This window comes from Pistacia vera, unplaced genomic scaffold (assembly GCF_008641045.1).
Source record: "Pistacia vera cultivar Batoury unplaced genomic scaffold, PisVer_v2 Contig757, whole genome shotgun sequence".
Classification (NCBI taxonomy): domain Eukaryota; kingdom Viridiplantae; phylum Streptophyta; class Magnoliopsida; order Sapindales; family Anacardiaceae; genus Pistacia; species Pistacia vera.
The window spans coordinates 249,770-264,668 of NW_022196620.1; the positions used below are offsets into that span (position 1 = coordinate 249,770).

The 14,899-nt window shown below is 34.9% G+C and overlaps 1 protein-coding gene and 1 pseudogene across 1 annotated transcript; both read right to left on the reverse strand.

Annotated features, from left to right (window-relative positions):
* Positions 1-1,660: 1,660 nt before the first annotated feature.
* On the reverse strand, positions 1,661-3,299 carry LOC116115910 (2-alkenal reductase (NADP(+)-dependent)-like). Its single transcript, XM_031402038.1, has 5 exons — positions 3,049-3,299; positions 2,720-2,897; positions 2,410-2,576; positions 2,197-2,279; positions 1,661-2,085 (listed from the first exon to the last, which is right to left on the reverse strand). The coding sequence occupies exons 1-5, from the start codon at positions 3,280-3,282 to the stop codon at positions 1,716-1,718; spliced, it is 1,032 nt and encodes a 343-aa protein (XP_031257898.1). The 5' UTR covers positions 3,283-3,299; the 3' UTR covers positions 1,661-1,715.
* A 6,191-nt stretch (positions 3,300-9,490) lies between these two features.
* Positions 9,491-14,595, reverse strand: LOC116115952 (annotated as a pseudogene).
* Between the last annotated feature and the right edge of the window lie 304 nt (positions 14,596-14,899).

A 14,899-nucleotide genomic window follows, 5' to 3' on the forward strand; every position in this document is an offset into this window, starting at 1 on the left:
TGAAATCAAAACCTGAAGAGATAATAGCCGCATGGTACAAGCAAAAGTATTGTTTAGATGTTTAAAAATTAGGATGAATTGCAAAAGTTGTTCAAATAGGCAAAATAGAATAAATTTTATTCAAGCATTAACTAACAATATAGAACAATGAATTTATAAAAATCCAAGATATTTTATATAATTGTCTGTATTTTAAGCCTAAATTTTAAGTTAATTCATAAATTTAAAGAACTCATAAAGTACTTAAATAAAATATCATGCATTGTAATAGATGAAAGGAAGTGTTCGATTTAAAAAATATGACCGTCATCATTCATATATTGAGTTTTTATGTAAGTAATGCTTGCTATAACTCATATTATGGCCATATTCGGATTAATCACTTATATATTATTTTTCAAATTGCGGCATGAGGTAAAGTGGGAGAATATAAGATTTGATATGACTACATATCACAATTATACAGTTGAGAAAATGCAGTTGAAGGTGGTTTAACGAGTTGTTTAACTATCTCTCTTAATCATTGATGGAAGGTTAAAGGTAGTTGATGGGAGTAATCTTAATCTCTAGCCTAGCCATTATAAATAGATCATCTTCTCCATCAAAGTGATGTAACATAATACAGAATTCTAGAGACATAGGTTAGAAGACAACTCTTAAACACTCTCTCACAAATCATCTATATTTGGCTTTCTATAACACTTGAACAATATGACTAGAGGGAAGATGTAAAGCTTATGAAGGACCTCGGAGCAAATTCATATGAATTCTCTATTGCCTGGCTGAAAATTCTACCAGTAAGTACTTTTTAACCAAACATTAAATTTTTTCTTACTAAAGAGCAGTACTAAAATTTAACAAAGAAATTTAATTGTGTACATGGAAGCGTGGGTGGTGGAATAAAGCAAGAGGGTATTATTTTTAATTTTTGCTTATATATATAATATTAATGTAACTTATAGCAAATTGAAATACAAAGACACAACACCAATCAATAAATTCTATAACATTTTTTCGCCAATGGTCTATAAGAAAAAATCTATTAATATTTTTCACTGCACCAAACAGCCATTGGGCTACAAATGCTTCGGCCGGTTGGTTCTTATTTATGATTATGAGGAGTTTCCAGTTAGAAGGCCCAACGAGAGGCATTCCCACCAGGCCAGCCCACTTTTACTATATTATTATATTAGCAGGATCGATACTTTCTACTCTTCAAGATCTGATTTTTTTTTTTTTTTTTAAAAAAAATAGAGGAAAAAATCCAGATGGCATAAATTAGTGTTCGTCAGATTCTAATATATATTTTCTACGGTAAAACTATAATTAAAACCTAATATTACAAACTTTCTCTTACAATCTTAATATGGTAGCTCGTAATTAGTGAACTTACAATGAGTTTTATCTACTCAACAATAGGTTTCGTCTGTCCAATTGTAAACTAACCAATTACGAGCTGTCACATAAGATTATGAGAAAAGATTTGTAAGATTGAATTGTGAGGTTATCTTTATTGTATTTCCTATCTGGACAAAATCAAATCCAACTTTATATGTTTTGATTATACTATGTTCAATTTGTATGTAATGGAAAATTCATTGACTATATGTTATGTGTAAGAACATTATCAATGAGATTATTATTATTATTATTATTAATGGGATGTAATACACAGAGTGGAAAAAAAATACAATTAAAAAAAGGCTTGAATTATTTTACTCCCTAGAAACTGAAACTACTTGTTTCCAAACATTTTCCGAACCTGCAAGAGCAGCAGGAGCATTTTCGAGACCTTCAGTAATGTGTTCAAGATAAACAATTTTCCCTTCTCGGATCTTAGGCAGCACATCATCTAAAAACTCTGAGTATTGAGGAAAATAATCGAAGACTACGAATCCTTGCATACGAATCCGCTTATGAATAATTATCCTCAAATTCTGTACCCCTTCAGGCTCTTCAAGATTGTGCTCTGCACTCATTCCACACGCCGCGATTCGACCATTCAGTCTCATGTTTAGAAGCACTGCATCGAGCATTTTTCCCCCTACGTTTTCGAAGTAAATGTCAATGCCTTCAGGAAAGCACCTGGAAAAAAAAAAATGGAAGTTTCTGATGAGTTTCCTTCTTGTTACAAATTTTTTCAGTTTGTAGGGGCAACGGTCCCTGCTTCCATCTCCTATGTTCCTGATACTTTACCTTTTCAAAGCTGCATCCAAGTCTTTCTCCTCCTTATAGTTGAAAGCATCATCAAATCCCAACTTGTTCTTCAAAATTTCAACCTAAAAGTATTTGTAAGAGAAAAGATTAATTATGGATAACAGGGACTTCAGCATTATAAACTGAATCTTAGACTTATTCACAAGCAATGTGACATGTGACAATGAGATATTTCAGGAGAAATCGGCTCACCTTTTCTTTACTTCCGGCACTGCCAACAACGTAGCAGCCCAATAACTTCGCAAATTGCCCAACAAGCTGGCCAACAGCGCCTGATGCTCCTGAAATGTAGACATATTCTCCTTTCTTAGGAGCAGCTACTTTATGGAGACCGACCCAAGCAGTCATTCGAGGCATACCTATGCATAAAACGAAACAAAAAGAACAAAAAATTCGCTATCAATTCATATTACTGGATTCCCCTTTAATTGCCAAGTTATTCCAAATAGAAAATCCTGAGATCATCCACAGAGGAAGAAAGAAAAAAGAAGGAAAAACTCACCCAGAATTCCTGTATAGTAGGACAAGGGAACATCAGCATGATGGATTTTGAAGAAGCTTTCAGGATTCTTAATCACACTGTATTCTTCCCATCCAACTATTCCCCAAGCAAGATCCCCTTTCTGAAATTCTGGATGCCCTGAATCCATAACTTTTGCCACTCCAAACCCATCCATTGCCTACATGTTTACACCATCAACTTAATTAGAGAGCTTTCATATGTACAAATTAAACAAAACAGAACAATACAAAATCCTTCATCAAACATCTTTTTAAGTTTTCGAATCCTGTAATTACTTAACATGATATCAGAACTAAAGTAATGCTTACAGAGCCAGGCGTGAAGGAAGAGAAATCGGGATGTTCAAACTTCTTCATGCGGAGTTTCACGTAAGGTTCAACAGACAAGTAAAGATTCTTCACAACAAGACCCTTTGAGCCTTCTTCTACTTTCAAAGATATAGAACTTGTCTTCACCGCCATGTCAGATTCTTTCGGAGCTCCATTAACGAGTTCCTTCAATATCACTTGCTTGTTGTCAATCACTTCTTCTCCACCTCCCATTATTGCTTGTTTTGCTTTGCTTTGCTTTAATTTTTCACAACTCAAATCCGTTATGGTTTTTTTTTTTTTTCTTTTCTTCTTTTGTCTCTCTGGGTTGCCGAAAAATGATGATTGTCTGTCTCTTTATAGTTGCATGATATAGTTTTTTATATCGTTTTCGTTTTGTATTCTTGTTTAAGTTCATGTCATTCGAGTCAGCACAGTTAAATAGATGAATTGATCTGGTTTCAACAGTACACCAGATATAAGAATGTCATTAATATTTATAGTAGTTACATGATAGAGAGAAGTTCAAAATAACAAACAGAAAGATTACATAGAGATCTACGTAACAGACTTATCAGATAAGCATTTCAAACTATTATTGTTACAGCAGACTTGTCCTTCAATATCTCCTTCAATATCTGACTGTTGAGTATCATGCATGGGGATGGACTCTGTTCTNCCTTTATGTTTGTTTTTTTACAAAATACCCCCTATAATAAAACATTAAAAGTTAACAAAAATACCCCTAACCCACCCTCAAACACCCCCAGCCGGCGACCACCACCGGAGGTGGCCGGAGTCGCCGTATGGGCGCATGACCGGTTGGATCTTGCTGGTCATGCGTCGATATGGCCTTTTCCGGCCAGATCCACGATGGATCTGGTCGGAAAAGGCCAGATCTACGGTCAGATCTGGCCGTCAACGGCCAGATCTGGCCGTATTTGCTCTCAACGATGGCCAACAAACGGTCGTCGTTGATGGTCAACGACGACTGTTTGTTGGCCGTCGTGACCGAGTGTTACAGCCAAAGATCTGGCCGTCAACGGCCAGATCTTTGGCCGTAGATCTGGCCTTTTCCGGCCAGATCCACCGTGGATCTGGCCGGAAAAGGCTAGATCGGCGCACTACCGGCCAGATTCAGCCGGTAGTGCGCCATTCTACCAGATTCCAGCCATTTTCCGGTGGTGGTGGCCGAAATCTGGTAAATGTGGATTATTGGGGTGTTTTTGTAATTTAAAAAAAATATTTAGGGGTATTTAATTAAATTATCAAATTTAAGGGGTTTAAAAAAGGTTGAATAATATTGGGAGTAGTATTCCCAAAAATCTGAATTTTTGGGAATTTTACTGTTTAACTTTTTTGGGAATACTAAAAGTAGTATTCCCAAATGTGAAACAAACGCAGCCATTGGCTGATGTCTATCCTCGCTTGATTAAAATATATATTAGGGAGCACGACATTTTTCCACCCAAGGTTTGATGAAACGACACTTTCCCACCCATCAAGTTTCAAATGACACTTTCCCATCCTTTGTTAGGTTTTGTTAGTTTTTTCAGTTAATATTTGATCAAAAAGATGAAAATACCATTAAATAGTTTATTTCTTAATTAGTTTATAATAAATTAAAATTAGTTAATTCAAAGTCTTTATTCGATTATTTATTAGTCCAAGTATAAAGATACATTTTTTTCTTTATTTATTTAATTAATTAGGAATATTAATTTATTATGTTAATTAGTAAAAATGAAAAACATTATAAATAATAGTGATGTGATATTAATGACATTACAAATAAATATTAAGATTATATAATTTTAAACAATTTTATAGCATTACTCATAACTTTTAAGGTGAGGTTAACTATTTTTCTTTTTTGAATTTTTAATATTTGACTTTTTGGTTAATTAAAAAATAATAAAAATTTTATAAAGTAAAATATTTAAAGGTATTTTCATCTTTTCAGTAAAATATTAATGAAAAACATAACAGAACCTAACGAATGGTGGGAAAGTGTCATTTTGAAACTTAATGGGTAGAAAAGGGTCGTATCACCAAACCTTGGGTGGGAACATGTTATTCTCCCTATATAGTATACCATAATTTAATATTAATTTTTATAAGAATTGTCTGGGGAAAAGAGTTGGTTGATTTAATATTTAATAAAATACACATGGGAATCTGCCGTTAGAGAAAGTGGGTGGTTGATAATGACTATAAAAGGGATTTGCTTATTTCATTGTGATAAATAATAAGCCGCCGTAATAATGTTATAGTTTATTCTTTTATTATACCAGTCAAATTCTAACTAATCTTTATCATTTTATCGGTCAAATTCATTTTTATTTTGGTTTTTGAAAGAATAAGAATATTATTGATAACAATCTTACTATAGTTTGGATTAATTTACGCGTATCTCAACTAGCCTCTTGACCTCAAACAAGACTCCTTGACCCCTAATAAGGATTCGAAAACAAGGCAAACCTTGCGGTCTATAACCAATAATATTAACAACTATTTTTGTGATTCGAACCTGAGACCATATGAGAAAACAAATCTCTTGGTCCTAGCCTTTACCACTTTGTCAACTCTTGTTGGTTAATTTAAACCAAATCTTTCTTCATTGCTCTATTGATTCTAAAACTTGCTGCAATTTCAAAACATTTTGTAATGCAAAGCTGATTACAAGCCCAAGTTTCAGGCCCAATTAAGGGGCAACACTGCCAACCAGCCCCTTTTTACTGTACTACATTTGGAGGACTGGTACTTCAAGTTTTGATTTATTTTCCTATTTTAATAAGAAAAAAGAAAAGACAAAAATTAGGGTAGAACACATTAGTATATGCAAGAATATATTTATAACCATCTAGACCAAATTAAGTAGATATCATGTATGATATTTCATAGCACTTAGATAGAAGAGTAAAATTTTAAATATTATATGAGTTTTTAAACTGTCAAAAATGTGTTTGGGGTTGAATCCCAAAAGCAAAATCTTGAGGATAAAAACTAAAGCTGATAATAACTTAGGCTTCGTTTGGTTTATTATTGGGTAGTTTTTAGAATAATCTTTTGAAAAAAGTTAACTTGGGTGGGTATTACGATGTAAAATTTTAAAAATTAACATAAATACCCCCTATGTTTATTTATTTACTAAACACCCTTATAATAAAATATTCAAAGTTAACAAAAACACCCCCAATCCACTCATAAATACGGATAGCCGACCACCACCACCGGAGGGTGGCCGGAGTCGCCATATCAGCGTATGATCAGCTGGATCTTGCCAGTCGTGTGCCGATATGGCCTTTTCGGGTCGAAAAATGTCAGATCTACTGCTAGATCTGGCCATTGACTGCCAAATCTAGCCGTATTAGGTGGTCAACGACGGCCAAAGATACGGTCGTCGTTGATGGTCAACAACAACAATAACTTGGCCGTCGTTGACGACTGCCTACGGCCAAAGATCTAGTCGTAGATCTGGTCGGAAAAGACTAAATCGGCGCACTACTAGCCATATTTAGTCGGTAGTACGCCATTACATCAGATTCTGGCCAGCTTTCGGCAGTGGTGATCGGAATCTAGTAAATTTGGGTTGCTAGGGTGTTTTGTCAATTTAAAAAAAAAAAATAATTTAAGGGGTTGTTTAGTTAAATAAACAAATTTAGGGGTTTTAAAAGAAATTGAATAATTTAAAATTATATTTTGAAAATAGGTGAACCAAACACAAATTTTGTATTAACTTTTTTGGTATATGAACCAAATGGAGCCTTAGCAACTTTGGTTAATTTTCAAATACTATAAATGGATGAGTAAGAAACAAATTAAAAATTACAAACTATAGATTATACTACCAATGTGTAAGTAAGAAATAAATGCTAGGTGATCTTTTAATTTAAAACTTTATTTAAATTAGGACACAAATCCCGGTAAATGTGAAAAAAAAATGTAGAGATAATACATTAAATAGACAGATAATACAATTAAAGAGTGAAAAAATGATAATACAATTGAAAGAAGGCTAGAATAACATTACTCCCTGGAAACAACAACCACTTGTTTGCCAACATTGCCTCCACTAAATAGACCAAGAAGAACTGCAGGAGCATTTTCAAGACCTTCAGCAATGTCTTCAAGATAAACAATCTTCCCTTCTCGGATCAAAGGCAGCACAGCCTCCAAAAACTTTGCATATTCAAGAAACTAATCGTAATTGAATGTTTAACTGCAACAAACCAGATAACTCTGGGCAGGAGCTAAGCCACTAAGGGCTCAATGGGGGTATGAGCCCCCACTGACCTTGGAGAATTCTTCGTCTATTCAAAATAAAAATATTAATTGATGCCTCACTTTCCATTCATGAATCATGAACAAATCTTGTCTTCTTGAAGAGCAATTATTATAACTTCACTGCTCAAGGAAGTATACAAATGCTTAGCTTTAGGGGTAACATATAAAAGTATATGTCGACAAATATAAAGGGATCGGTATTGAAAACCTAAGTGTGCCGTATGTCAATCAGCTGCCATTAATTGCTCATCTTTGACGTCTTGCCATGCCCTTGAGCAGCATCGACATTTGTTTCTCGACTCCTTTTAGTTGCATCACTTGATCATGTCATAATCAAGTACAGGACATGAATATTTTAGACATTTGAATTGTTCTTATGGCTCATATTACATTAAAGGCTGCCCCGCAATTTTATGAAAAGAGTCTTTCAGTAACATAAAATGTTACAATTATAATATGAAACGTTGAACTTCTATTGTAGAATGTCAACTTAAAACAAAAATGACTTGCACAAGAATCACTATGTTCCATCCTAAAACTGTAAAGCTTCATGTTACCAAAAAGAAAATTGATTCTGTAGTGTTACAGCGCTTAAATTGTACCAGAAGCTATGCTATATATAACAAATACGTGTTATGTAGATAGAATGCAAAATTTCTAGTTAATGATAAATATTACCATCATTAACTAAAGTTTCTTGAGCAAAACATGGAGCTTCACTACCATTTGGTTGCTATGCAGGAGACAGCAGAATGGGTAATTGACAAGTACGAAGTGCTCATTTGTGTCAATGCTTGGAGGCTCAGCTTTTATCATGCCTATCAATTACATGCACTAGTAATACACATTCATGTATGAAGTACAACAGCTGACTTTATCGACATGTAAAAAAAATTGGCCAAAAAACCGATAACCTTTCACTTACTTTTTGGATCCTGCCCAACCTCCATTCAAAGATTTCTAGTAGGCCTGTAAAGCATGATCAGATTTACACACAAAAATGACTTTTAATTCCATTTTTACGTATAACCAATGACTTCACCACCAGCTGAAGGCACGAATCTCAAGACAAGTCGAACAATATGACAACATTTACACCTTTTGTATCCTCTTGAGCAGACTCTTGTTGAAAACTTCTTCTCATATTATCTTTATCAAAAGTACCAAATCTAGTTTCTCTATAAAGTAAATTTTCATTCGCGGTATCTCCACCTCCTATAAAGAAGATATGTTGAATCCCGGTTCTAATACTTGATCACAAGAGCTTACGAAACAAACATCAAATCCTCCTTTTGTTACATAGCAAGTGTTGGTAGTGACAGAGTCCAACACCAAAACATAGGAAAACAAAATTTGTTGTTTGAATAATGGGGTAAGAATCCCACACTATTTGATCTTCATAGTGGACAAAAAAGTAGAGCTCGTTATGAAATACAGTGCCTTTGTGTTTTACATAACACAAGAGATGCTAATTTTCACGGCTACGNGACTCTTGTTGAAAACTTCTTCTCTTATTATCTTTATCAAAAGTACCAAATCTAGTTTCTCTATAAAGTAAATTTTCATTCGCGGTATCTCCACCTCCTATAAAGAAGATATGTTGAATCCCGGTTCTAATGCTTGATCAGAAGAGCTTACGAAACAAACATCAAATCCTCCTTTTGTTACATAGCAAGTGTTGGTAGTGACAGAGTCCAACACCAAAACATAGGAAAACAAAATTTGTTGTTTGAATAATGGGGTAAGAATCCCACACTATTTGATCTTCATAGTGGACAAAAAAGTAGAGCTCGTTATGAAATACAGTGCCTTTGTGTTTTACATAACACAAGAGATGCTAATTTTCACGGCTACGATATTTTGAGATCTTTCTCATTTCACATACAAGATCAAGTCGTTTCAACTCAAAATATCACAAAACCGTTTTTTATAATTATTTTCACGGCTACGGTATTTAAAAATCTTTCATTCATGGCTTTACTCTTGGACTAGAAACTTTTGTCAAACGAACTATTCCTATTATAATGTTTTTCTTTTTCACAATATGGAAGCCCCACAAAATGTGTGTAACAAAGAGGAGCCCTGCAAACCTGTAGTATCTGCTAAATCATTCATGTAGCGAAACTTTTTTTTTTTTTTTTTTTTTGAAGTAAATTGTATTAAAAAGAAGGATTTACAAAGGCCTACAAAAAAAGGTGGCCAACCTACATCGGGATATCCCCCGCAAAGGGTGTAAAAAATAAGCAAATGTCTAATAAGCTTGATGCTGCACAATTCTCTTGGAACCTATCTAAACCAACATGGCAGATAAGACCCAAGAGAATGAATCTAGCTAAAAATCAACAACAAAACACCACCCTCAGGACAATCCCCTAAGCTTGACACTGTCCATTGCCTGTAAGACTACAACTAGTATCCTTCGAAGCTCTTTCAGGGAATCATTCTGGTGAATCATCATTATGTTCTTGCTCAGTTTTTTCTGTAGATTCCTCACAAGCGGGTTCAGGTTCTACTTCGTCTGGAATTACTTGAGGAGCCTCATTTTGTAACCGTGCTTGCTCTGATGGTGTCTGAAGCAGCAGCAGACTATCCATGTACTCGGCAAGTGTATACAAAAGATGCATGTTAAGGATCAATAAAGAAAAGTGGTTTGGATATGATGCATCATTATATATTAGGATGAAAACTACGCAATGGAATAAGAAATAACACCATCAAAGGATATTCTCTCCTCCATCCCTTTTCATTTGCTCTATCAATGCGGTTTTGTAATGAAACCAGCTCCCTTGTAATCCACTATGTTTTCACGGAAATTGCCAAACGGGAAAAAATATATCAAAAGCAAGTGAAGGAAAAAGATAGAAGTTCACATGATCTGGAAAATAAAAGATATTGAGGAGCATTTAAAAGTACAATGAAATGTGATAGGAACCCACTCCAATAACTCAACAATTTGGGCTGGGCCATAAGTCTTTCATGGGCTTAGGTAGAACTCTCCTTGGAAAACCGGCTTGCCAAGGGAGGGTGCCCAAGCCTTTATAACCCACATGCCCACCCTTTTCCCTTTCAATGTGGAATCCCAACATTCCACCACGATTCCGCAACTGACGTCCACGTCGGCCTCTTTACCCCTTGGGTGACTACGCGGATCCCCTTTTCCCTCGGGTCTCTATGCCCTTTCTCGGGGTAGCAGCCCGAGCCCAAGGTCAACCTGCCACGGGTCAGCCTGCCACGCGTACGCTGCCACATAGGCACAGGATCATGCTCTGATACCAATTGATAGGAACCCACTCCAATAACTCAACAATTTGGGCTGGGCCATGGGTCTTTCATGGGCTTGGGTAGAACTCTCCTTGGAAAACCGACTTGCCAAGGGAGGGTGCCCAAGCCTTTATAACCCACATGCCCACCCTTTTCCCTTTCAATGTGGGGCTCCCAACAAAATGTAATCATTCAAAATAATTTAGAAAGCATATCAACATTCAAATGGGGCATCAAAAGTTACCAAAAAAAAAAAAAAAAAAAAAAAAAAAAAAAAAACAGTGACTATATTTAGAAAGTTGACTAAAAGTTACACACATGTTTAGTTTATCCTCATGCAAGCTTCTCGCTTATGGTCAAGTTCCACCTGCAGTCAACACATTCGGTCAAGAGGCTGCATAAAATGCTTTACTTTTCTGTTGATTTACTCACACCTTATTATGAGAAAACGTTGCACATGATATTTAAGTTCAAAACAAAATGTGAAGCCCTAAGAGACATGAAGGACAATGCTCCAAGAAAAGTTAGCAGAAATAAATCTATGATACACACAAATATTTTACCAATGCACATTGGTGTGCTGCCAGAATGAAGTTAAAGATTGCAAATCAAATTGCCGAGAGTATGAAAAAACTTACAACAGTTGGCCTTTTCAAAAGGCATTTATCACTCTCTGCCGCAAATCCTCACACTCATCCTGCAAATAATAACACTAATAACTATATATTATTATGATTTTCGATAGTTTCGTATGGATTCAAAGAACTTCTCTTTTTCTTCTATCTTTGTTTTCCTTTTGGGGTGACAATTGACAAACTAGTTGTTTTATCAGTTAAAAAAGACTGAAACTTTTAATTGTGTTCCATAGTTTGTCTTATATGCGTTAAATCTTTTGTTTGTACATATCAAATCTTTTGGAAAAGAATACAAACTAACATTGTCTTTACCTCATGGAAGTCATCATCTGACAGCTTGGAAATGGGTAACTCTTTCACCCTATTGGAAAGTTGAAGAAGAATTTCTGATTTCAAGCTGAAGTTCTTAGTCTGTAATAATTTAAGATGATAATGTGCAGAATGTCAATCATCTAAGCCAAAAGACACTAGTACAATATAGAGTAGCTTCTGGGGTTAAAGAATTCAAATAAACTGATTATGGAGGAATCCATAGTGGGATAATAATAGTTGAACTATTATAGTTGTTGCCGAGACATTACTAAATTGAACAAGCTGATGAGAATTTTTCTGCAAATAACATTTGGGTCCGATTTCATCTCACAAAAACTTCCAATTACTTTAGCATTGAAAGTCTCTGGTTGCTTTGCTAGATCCCCACTAAACTCCTCTCTAAGTAGACAAGCTTGATATTCTTAGGGACTACAGAAGCAAAACAGCTTTTCTGGACTTCTGCAGCTACTTCCTTGTGATCAGATTTTTTAACTGAGCTTAACTTTTCCGTTCTTTTTTCCACCACTGAGTCACAATCATCAACAGTTTCAAAAACTTTCAGATCATCCTCCGAATGATCTATGTACTCAGAAAGGTGGGCAGTCAATCGGTTATATATACGTTTCTATTCCCTGACTTCCTTCCCAAGAGAGGCTGCAGCCTTGCATCACAATGATAATTTTCTTTCTTTCCGGGTGAAAAAGCCGGTTTCTTGCAGTGATTGGGTAACAATATTTGTAATATCAACAGCGAGAGTTCACAGGTTGTATCTTTACCCTGGAATCAAGAAAGTCTAGTAGGGTTTTTGATCCCACCCAATGAACTCCCTTTTCTTTGAACTCGCCTTTCTTTTAGTGGCAGATTGCTTTCTTTTTGATCTATTCCTACATCTTTTGTCATCTGCTGTGTCACCTAAATCATCATAATCAGATACAACGAGTTGATTCATCTACAAAATCTTCAATATCTTCTTCCCCTTCGTCATATTATATGAATCAGGAGACCTATGATTTTTCCCCTTCTTCATAGATTATATGCTGAAATAACATGTTCTGAAGTAAGCCTTCTTTTTCCTTTATACTGCCAAACCATTAAAATAGAACTCTATGTGTCTTCAGCATAAAAAATATTTTTTCTGTTGATAAAGAAACACACGGAAAACACAAATTAAGATTGGTTAAATTCTATAGGCCAAGCCATAACTGGTCTCTTCTACACAAATTATTAATAAGAGTAAACTAAATTAACCCAAAGGCTAAAAATTAAAGATCACAATAAAACTAGAAAGCTTGGACTGGAAGCAATCACAATGTTAAAAGTACTTTCCACACGAATATTTACAAACTATCATACCCCATTTGAGTACATCTTTCTTTTCTTCTATAAGCACCACAAGCTCTAAGCAATTATCGCAGAATCCTTTACTCCCTCTAACTACAGCGAACCCAGAATCACAGAGGCAGTGTCCACATACGGCAGACGGGCAGCAGCAATAAAACTTCGGAGCTTTCTTGCATTCATAGCAAAAATGCCAACCTGAAATAAGAAATATCATTCAAGCTAGCACAGAGGACTACTACAAAATGATGCAAGAAAGAAAAGGTAAAAACAAATGAAGAAAGAGAAAATTCTATCAAAAAGTAAATTTGTCTGTTGTCAATAGTCTATTTCACGAGAGTAAGCAACAACTGTTGATGTTAAAAGTACACTACATATCAAATTCATATGGATGAAAGGGAAGGAAGTCTTCTCCTAGCCATAGTATTTTTCTTCCGAACCATGCAAGACTATAATTTACACATTGCTAGGAACCTTAAGCGATGTTATTATAAACTCAGGCCTTGTGCATGTACATATTTTACATTCTTTTTACATGAAGCGAGAAACATTAAATAGAGGAAAATAGAAGTATGGCAGAAGATTGGCAGTCCAGCACAATGCACATACGCAAAACTATGTTATTCTTCACTTGGAAAGGCAAATGGTCCAGTGACTATATTAGAATAAACATAGAAATTATTACCAATGATAACAGTAACTTACCGCAAGCCCACTGATCTTACTTTCCAGTAGAGATCATCCTGGCCTAAACAGTGGATGATAAGACTTAAGACAGTCCCTGCAGGCAATGGCTATGACAGGTTAATGGGATACATGGCATCCTCTATCGAGGCATGAAAGTAAGAGGAATAGCAAAGAGACATCATTAAAATAGCATAAGATATCCATGTGCATTGTAATGACCAAATTTATTGCAAACTTACTTTCTGAAGGGCAGATAATGTTTTAGAAGTTTCTAAAGCAATTTCTTTCTTGTCAATAAGGGAAAAAAATTGAATATTCAAACCTTCAAATAAAAGTCATTTTAGGCTTATCACACTTATAATAAGGATTTTGACAGCATAAACTGCCATAATACATATCTTTGCTTAATACATTTTTCAAACTCAACACATTCTTATATTTTCAGTTTCCGATTTATAAAAAGAGAGATATCACCATGTTCAAAACAATAAAACAAAAGAGAATAATGTACCTCAAAATGACAGGATAGAGCTATCTTTTTTGTGAAATTAACACCACAAAACACTTGTATATATGTTAGGTACATTACATCAAAAGTTTTAAGGAACCTTACTCTTAACAACAGCTAAATACGTCACAAACTGGAAAGTAAATGCAGCAGATGCCAAGTAGAGGGAAATATACTTAAAAAAATAAAATAGTGTCCGAAGAGAAAATAATACATAAAACAAAAACAAATCTCAGAACCAGCATCAGCAACCTCATTATCACACAGGTGACCAAAGGCACACAGTGAAAAGACAGAACTATCCCTTCATTCCTAACAAAAAGAAAAAAAAAAAAAACGCAAGACATTCATCCAGAAGACCAACCAAAACTGGACCATTTTTGTTCTGAAAATCTGATATAAATGCTTTAGAATGTTCTGAAACTTACCTGTAGTCACAGACCTGAGAGAGCCGCCATCCTTGCAGATGAACACCAATCCTCGGCTATTCTCCTTCTTTAATTTCTTTCTTCTTCCCATCTTTCAAAAGCTCTAACTTTAATCCCAAAATGCCATTTCAAGACCAACCCGAGGGATTGATTGCAAGAACTTCTCCTAAAACGGCAAAATCAAGAAAAATCAATGAGAAAATTTGCAATTCTTGAAATTCACGAAACCAGCGCGTAAAAAAAAACCCACCTCAACAAAGAAAAAAAGTAAAAAGTTAAGGACTTTTAGGAACTTTGATCATTAGCTTCTTTTTATTCATAATCTAAGCTTCATTTGACTAAAAAGAAAAAAAAAAAAACCAGAACTTTGAAAGCATTAATGTAGAAAAATCTCA

Coding starts and splice junctions, on each gene's coding strand:
- LOC116115910 (XM_031402038.1), bottom strand. CDS start 3,282: ATGGGAGGTGGAGAAGAAGTGATTGACAACAAGCAAGTGATATTGAAG. Junction 2,898..3,048: donor CTTCCTTCACGCCTGGCTCT/GTAAGCATTACT, acceptor GTAAACATGTAG/GCAATGGATGGGTTTGGAGT. Junction 2,280..2,409: donor GTGCCGGAAGTAAAGAAAAG/GTGAGCCGATTT, acceptor AAATACTTTTAG/GTTGAAATTTTGAAGAACAA.